This window comes from Oncorhynchus kisutch, linkage group LG20 (genome assembly GCF_002021735.2).
Source record: "Oncorhynchus kisutch isolate 150728-3 linkage group LG20, Okis_V2, whole genome shotgun sequence".
In the NCBI taxonomy this organism is placed as follows: Eukaryota; Metazoa; Chordata; class Actinopteri; order Salmoniformes; family Salmonidae; genus Oncorhynchus; species Oncorhynchus kisutch.
In genome coordinates, this window is record NC_034193.2 from 14,972,828 (window position 1) to 14,980,784 (window position 7,957).

Consider the following 7,957-nt stretch of genomic DNA (forward strand, 5'->3'; position numbering starts at 1 on the left):
GTTACCCTAAATTCATGTCTCGTTCACGAAAGGGTTCAACCTTCACCTCATTCTAAAAATCTGAAATAAATGTTGGACATTATTGGTGTACTCATCTAAAGAGGGGTTGTTGTATTAGAATGATTATGATAGCAATTTTAGATTAACTTCATGGGACAAGATGTTTAACAATATGTTTAAATCATGTGTAGGCTAGTGCAATTGTGTTGTTTATTAAACAAGGCCTTGAAGACAACTCATGTATGCTTTTATGAAATTGGTTTATTACTAGTCTACTATACATAAAATACAGCAACATTTAAAACAAAACTCACTCTTACTACAGATTAGAATGCATGTGTGGTTTTTGTAGTATTGCAATTACACAGATTTAGGCCTAGATTAGGTTCAATTAAAAATGTAATTTCAAAATCTAAAACTATAGCTCCATATGAAAGATATAACATGATTGGAGTGGTCCCCTCTACATACAAAACGCTGTATTAATTTACTCATCATTGTAAAAACGTAAACATTTGATTCGGGAAATTGTCAATTAAATGATAATGAGTACTTTACAAGCAAAATTCTTGTTTACTTTATTTTACCTCTTAAGTTTATCTTATAGCACAGGAATTACTGTAGTTACCGTAGTGTAGGGCTTAGCTGCTGTATGTCAACAATTGCTTTGTCTACGAGGAAAAAAAGAAGAAAGAGTGCTGTGAAAGAGAGGGACACAGTAGATGTTTCTAGCAAGGCATTCATCAGGAATTCTTTCTTATTAGTGGGCTATATCATGCAAATAGCGGTGCAGTATAGTCATCCTCTCCACAGTGTTCAGTGCTACTGCACTTGTCAACTGCACACTCCTTAATTGTTTTCATTAATTAATTATTACTCAGGTCAATCATTAGGTGCTCGTATATCTGAGTTTTCCCTTTGAAGCTGGAGGCCAGCAGAAACTCTCTGTTGTCAATGGACACCAGAGAGAATGCCCTTGGTGCCTGTATGTTTAGATCCTGGAAGTAAACAAATTGGCCCCTCTTCAAGTCCCACTGATAGACCTGCGTCAGGGAGTAGTCGCTGCCGAGGATGGCGTACTGCCAGTTGCCGATGGAGATGGGCTGGAACACCATGGAGCCTCGCGAAGGCATTGTCTGTACCTCTTTGAACATGGAACCGTCCCACCTCATCACCTTGGAGTCCCCGATGAAACGCGTCAGGCAGATGAAAAGTTCACTCTTCACCTTAAAGTGCTTGACCGCAAACACGTCCTCCATTTCGGGGATATCAGTGCGCCTGTCAAACTTCTTCAGGCTCTTGCTCCACTGGTAGACAACAGGCCTCTGGGAACTGCTGGCTAGGATCAGATGGGGCTTACCAGAGATCTCCAGGTACTCCACGTCTGTGTCGCGGTACCAGGCATGAAGGGACTGGTGAGAGTAGAACCCATTGCCATTCCATTTGTACACTGTGGTAGAACCGGCCTTGGAGCTGTCTGCGATCACGAAGAAGGACTCACCATCTATAAGGAAAGTCTCAATGTCATTAGGTTTCCTGATTTTCAGGATGTCAATGTCCTGGATTTTTATGAATTTGTTGGCAGAGATGTCCCGCTTGTAAATGTGAGAGCCACCAAAGAGCTGGGCTACAATGATGAACAGCTGATTATCAATCACCATGGGTTTGCATACCACAGTGGATGTACCTGTAAAACAAGGACCAAAAATTAAGTATTAGAACATAGGAACATAAAGTAAATATTTGTGAGAAAAATACAACTATACATTTTAGGTTACAAAATATATAGTATTTTTGGTAAGACAGATATAGTACTACAATAACAGTTCACACTTGGCATATCATTTCGTCATCTGGGGATATACTGTAAAACACATATTGCTCACTTTGAACGCTGTCATAGGTTCTGAAAACCGTTTCAACGTGATCCCATTCCAGGAAGCTGCATGTACCAGTGAAGGGCTGGGCAAACACAACAAACTGGTCCATGCCAAAGGTAAAAGACTCCACCGAAATGGATTCAAACGTCAGGGGCTGATAAGAGGCAAACTCTGCAATACAAAACAGATGTATTCATGTAAACAACATTTTTTTGATTTACATCACTACCAGAGAAGGCAACATTACTGTAATTCTTCCTTGGTGACTGTTTCAGTAGTCTGTAGGCTACTGTAGGTACATACTCTACAGTGTGATTAATCCCTAGTGTTATCATTTTCACTTTATCCTGACTAGTAATTCATTTACAGTCTTGGCGTCTATTGGAGTCTGAGTCTATTGGAGTCTATTGCATTTAATTGAAATGGCCACAGTGCTGAATTGCACAAGGCAGCAGTAGTTAAGGAGATTAACATTCCAAGGTATGAAATAATATTTGCACCAATCACCTGCTGTTATGCAGTCAAATGACCCGGGCACAAGGTCATTGATCAGTTTCCCTTGGAAAAGCGGGGGCCCACTGCAGGAGATCTGGTCAACCGTCGCATTGGTGGTACGCATCCACTCCACTAGCCACTTTAGTTTGCAGTCACATTCCAGGTGGTTCCCTCTCAGATCTCTGGTAAAAACAGGTTAGCAAAGTATGCCTAAATCAAAACCTGAATCTTTTTTTGTTTAACATAAGTACACTTTAGATGTTGACGTTACCCATAAGGCCACTGGTTATGTGAAGAAGAAAAAAAGACTCACACTTTAGCCAAAGCATCCATGCCCTTGAAAACATCTTTGGGTAATGTCTCAAGGTTATTATAGGCCAGGCTCCTAATAAAAAAGAGAAAAACAAAGTGAGTTTTAGACCACAACAGGAAAAATACAGTATGTCCTGAATCAACACAATATATTGTGGCTGACTTCCAAAAAGAGACGTTCTTGGAACCCAGCATTATGTTTCACTCTGTCACTGGATAGGCCCTTTTCAGATGTATGCGTAAGGTTACAGAGCAGATATTATATTTAGTTTTGCCCCCCAGGTCATATCGTTCTTGGTTATAATTAGATTTTCAAGAGTGGACTCATTCAATCTACAAAAAATAGTGAAAGGATATAAGTTCTTAGAATAATGATTCAGTAAACACATGTCCACTCATGTCTGTCTTTTTTTCTATAGAAAGAAAGGAGTGTATATACCTTTCAGAGTGTTGGCAAGGCATACTGATGATGGTCACATGATAAGTAAAAACCAATGTTTTTGTAACATGTTTGCCAATATACATTATTTGGGTTTCAAGTTTTTATTTTGAGTGCCTGATGCAAATATTCTGGTGTGAAAACTGGAAATATTCACAGTCAGCGAGGTCACCAAGGTTACATGTGATATTAGACCCACCACAGAGTGTCCTTTGGCAACTTGATCTGGCAGAAGTAACCTAACGTAGCAGTCGTAGAAATCCGCCTGAGCGTAGCCCCTACTTGTGTTTTTCAGGGGAAACAGAAGTTAGGTTGAAAATACTGTATCCCTGACAACCAGAAACATCTGCTTTATGCCAAAATAGTGTATCCCTGACAACCATAAAGATCAACTTTATGCCAAAGCCACTAAGTGTGGGCAGAAGGGAGGGAGGTTAACCTTGTTCAATATCACTGGAATAGGACGTGCATCCTATGCATTTTTGACAATGATAAAGTGGACACCACCAAGGTCCATTTGCTTAATATTTGAATGTACCTATGGGGGCCTCAGTCAACCATGTTGCTGATAATGGTATGCACCCTAGGCAGAAGCAAAAAACCTGCAAGGATATTGGTTACAATACTTTATTTCTATGTTCAAGTATGGTTAACCACAATATGTAAATGACACAAGACCATTGTTCTAACACATTTTCCACAATTTCAGATTGTAAGAAAGTAGAAAAGGACATTCTTATACTTACAGGTGTATCAGTGCTTTTAGGCTCCGGAATGCATATGGTGATATTGAAGCAATTTTGTTGTTTTCGATAAACCTGTGAATGAGGTAATAACATGGAATGACATATTTTGAGGATTAAATCATCATATTATGCATTTTTGAGTATCTTATCCATTAGAGAGAGTACAACTCACAGGTACTCCAGATGCGGTAGTCCCAGGAACGCATCCTCATCAATTGAGTCAAACGTGTTGGCAGTGAATAGACTGTTAAGAAAATAGAAAATAGTTCACATTCTATCATTTCCTTTACCACTGCTCTGTCACATTGTCGTTTTTACTCACACTTGAATATACATATTTCCCAGTGGTTGAGTTTCCAAGCAACCCCTCCGCTAAAAAATGTGAACCACTTAATTTTCATTTATCCTAATCCTCCTGTTCACACTTGTACTGTTTTATTAATCTGAGTTTCCAAAACAACTGTTTCACAAGCCTCTAATAATAATATATGTCTTCCCAACTAAACTTGTCATAGCACAGCCTATTCAGACAGTATTATTAATATCTCCCAGAAACTCTGACTCATTTGGCACCATTAAGAGGGAAACCTCCATGCCAATATACATGTTTTCCTGAAACAAATGTCTTGTGATAGATAATTGTGAATAATCTGTTCACATGAGGGACATTATGTGCAAGTAGGTTTTCACACTGTGTCATGTTGAAGAATGGGTGGTACCTCAAGACAATAGCTTTGCTGTAATGTTAAGAGTACTCAGAGAAGTTTATTGTGGTTTCATTTCATTGAGACATTTTTATTTCAGCTCAGCAACCAAGAACCCCCCCACCCAGTTCATGTGCTGTCTGTTATGACATAACCCTGCTCTTCCTCCTCTGAGGGAACGGGGCTGTGCTTTGTTGATGCACATGGACCCTCATTTTAGTAGATATTTTGAAAAATCGTTGAGTAACGACGTCAAACTCACAGAAGCTGTAGAGCAGGCGTGTGTAAGAAGCTTCCTCCAGTGATTTCGGTGAATCCAGACTTGACAAAAGATCTGCATAGAAACATGGTACAAATGAAATGAGGCAATATATCAGAACATAGATTCATATTATTGATAAATGATCAACCATTTAATTTGATTGGTCTATATAATTTCAAATAGCTGCTTTACTTGTACTGTTATTTTATTCTATTCAACATCTTCAAAATACTAGACAAAGAAAGATTGATCATACGACAGCCCCATATTAATGACACTGCCGATATTACGATTTAAATCATTAACAATATTTAATTCAAAGCACTTACAATGAAACGACATCAGGTGGAAAGCTGTGAGGGACCGATCTTATATTTTCACACAGTGCATTATCTTTGGTGCACGTACAAGATGCGGGGCATCTAGGTTGCTTTACTCTTCTGGTCTCCGATAAAAGCAGGACCGTGGCGATCCAAATCAACACCATGCATCCGTTCAGGGTTTTGCTTGCATATCCCATCCTCGTGTTGCTCTCTGGTGACAACCAGTCCGTCGAATATTTCTGAACATGAACCTCAAGGAAAAATCCTAAATTAAAATGTTTCAATGCCAAATCTTGAATGTCTGTATTTGCTTCGATGAATTTGCAGTGATGAATGCAGCTTGTATCTCAATGACCAGGCACTAATCCAAAAGATTCGTTCTGCAAGGCGCAGTATTTACAAATGCAGGAGAAGGAAGATAAAACAAAGGTCTCCGATCCTTGGACAGATTAAAATCCTCCAAAATACGTTATAATTCCAAAAGTGAAAATAGATCCAATGTAGGCTACACAGTTTTTAAAGTATTACTTATTTGTAAGAACTAGGCTAGCTCTACGTGTTTTATTCTGAATGTCTGAATACGTATCTATTTGGCTCGATCGGATAAGAAAAGATGAAAGCCTCAAGTCCCTGGAGAGATCGCGCTGAGAGCGGCGCTTATTTTTTGAGAGACACAGACTATTATTTATGCGCGTACGAAATCCTTGAATGGTTAATGCGGAACGGCCTATTCATTAGAAGAGTCTATGGAAGCTGGAAGAGCACCTGCGTCTCGCTCATTGATAATGTTGCTATTGCTGCTGCTGCTGATAATAGTAATAGGAATAGCATAATAAAATCCCAATTATAGCAATATAGGCTAATAACAATATGATAAAAAACCAAATCAAAATCATAATAACAAAAACATTATAATAGCATATGTAAAATTATGCAGCTATAATAATATTATCCTAAAATAATGATTTTAATCATTTTTTCCCCAGCTGGCTCTAAAAGTCGCCTTACATTTCTGTGCTCAACCAAATTCTTTTTTCTTTTTAGCTCTCTCAGCGAACATACTGAATCAAATGCTGTGTCTTTGTTGAGTTCAATGGGGGATCAAACCCATCCAATTCAAATAACAGTGGAGTTCTGTTCAAGACTGGAAAAGTTCACCCCTGCAATCCCACCATTTTCCAAAGAGTTCAATTACAGTATTCAGAAGAATAAGAGATCTATTGTTCCCATTTGATATAACGGAATCTATAACGGAATCTTTAACGGAATCTATGAAAGCCCACATAAGTACTGTCAGGATAGCAGATATGGTTAATGGTTACTTCAAAACCCCATTTCCTTACAGTACATTTGCACATGCCGACATAAAATACATATCATTAAAAGGTTGATTTCTCTGTGTGTGCATGTTCAAAATAGGCTAAGGGCCTACTGTATTTAGAATTGTCTATGTTTGCCACTTATTTTTTTTCAAAAAAAATCTATGCTTTTATTATTCAAATCAATACCTGAATATCTGATGCATCTTGTGTGTGTATTTGCTTCTCAACAAATGTGATAATGGAATAAAACCATAGATTTGTTGAAAAGATTATTTGATTTGGAGAGGTCCTGTAATTTTGCTTGTAGCCACAAATGTGATAATGGAATAAAACCATAGATTTGTTGAAAAGATTATTTGATTTGGAGAGGTCCTGTAATTTTGCTTGTAGCCAATGGTCTTATATATACACACTGAGTGTACCAAACATTAAGAAAACCTGCTCTTTCCATGACATAGACTGACTAGGTGAATCCAGGTGAAAGCTATGATCCCTGAATAACGTCACTTTTTAAATCCACTTCAATCAGTGTAGATGAAGGGGAGGATACATGTTAAAGAAGGATTTTTAAGCCTTGAGACATTGATTGTGTATGTGTGCCATTCAGAGGGTGAATAGACAAGACAAAATATTGAAGTGCCTTTGAACTTGTGTATCCAGCCAACTTGACACAACTGTGGAAATCATTTGAGTCAACATGGGCCAACATCCCTGTGGAACGGTTTCGACACGTTGTGGAGTCCATGCACCGACAACTTGAGTCTGTTCTGAGGGCAAAAGGGAGTGCAACTCAAAAAAAGGAAGGTGTTCCTAATGTATTGTGCACTCAGCGTATATCATTGTTTGTGGTATCATTTGTGGTATTTTCACGCACCTTTGTTTTTGTGTGAATCACAAATAGAACTTGCCAGCTTGTAGCCCTAAAACCTGGAAATAAGTTACCTACCTTTGGTTCGTTCAGCCATCCCTGCGAGGAAAACGAATGGGGGAAAAAAAACAGGGTTTTAGCATAAATGCCGAAATTAAAGACTTAGGTTAACACAGGCTTATTAAATCTTATGTTTTGTTCTATGAGATAGTCAGTTAACATGACCTTTCTGAATTATGAAGCCTTTATGTGTTTTTTATTATTACATAAATTCTTCAAAATTCACAACATGTGACATTAGCTAATGAAGATTATCTCATAGAACAACATGTATAAGATATCTTAAGCCTGTTTACCACACACCTTATTTTCGCATTTTATCCAAAAACGACATTCATTTTCCCCATACCCTTTGTCCAACAAACCACGGCGGAATTAGTGCCTACAAAAATACGCCATTAGAATCTCTACGCTCTCCAACCATAAACGTTCTCTTATACGTCATCATAAGCGACTTTCTTAATGTAAACAAACAGTAGGCTAATCGTGAGCATGGCGATAAATATGGACAGACTCGTAAAGGAAGTTGAATCGCGACTTTATCTT

At 38.3% G+C, this 7,957-nt stretch overlaps 1 protein-coding gene across 2 annotated transcripts; it reads right to left on the reverse strand.

The window, feature by feature from the left end:
- Nucleotides 1-241: 241 nt before the first annotated feature.
- On the reverse strand, nucleotides 242-7,939 carry LOC109865527 (leucine-rich glioma-inactivated protein 1). Of its 2 annotated transcripts, none has more exons than XM_020453783.2 (10): nucleotides 7,715-7,939; nucleotides 7,430-7,450; nucleotides 5,168-5,412; nucleotides 4,839-4,910; nucleotides 4,045-4,116; nucleotides 3,873-3,944; nucleotides 2,689-2,760; nucleotides 2,388-2,557; nucleotides 1,887-2,051; nucleotides 242-1,687 (listed from the first exon to the last, which is right to left on the reverse strand). In XM_020453783.2, exons 3-10 carry the CDS (start codon nucleotides 5,356-5,358, stop codon nucleotides 867-869), a joined length of 1,635 nt encoding a protein of 544 aa, XP_020309372.1. In that variant the 5' UTR covers nucleotides 5,359-5,412; nucleotides 7,430-7,450; nucleotides 7,715-7,939; the 3' UTR covers nucleotides 242-866. The 2 variants fall into 2 exon arrangements, with proteins under 2 accessions (XP_020309372.1, XP_031655290.1); XM_031799430.1 differs by having other exon boundaries at nucleotides 5,168-7,250.
- Nucleotides 7,940-7,957: the final 18 nt, after the last annotated feature.

Excerpts from the sequence above, each read along its gene's own strand:
- LOC109865527 (XM_020453783.2), bottom strand. The coding sequence starts at position 5,358 with ATGGGATATGCAAGCAAAACCCTGAACGGATGCATGGTGTTGATTTGG. Across the intron at positions 3,945-4,044 it reads CTACCGCATCTGGAGTACCT|GTTTATCGAAAACAACAAAA; the intron begins GTGAGTTGTACT and ends CCTCATTCACAG. Across the intron at positions 2,558-2,688 it reads ATGGATGCTTTGGCTAAAGT|AGATCTGAGAGGGAACCACC; the intron begins GTGAGTCTTTTT and ends TGTTTTTACCAG.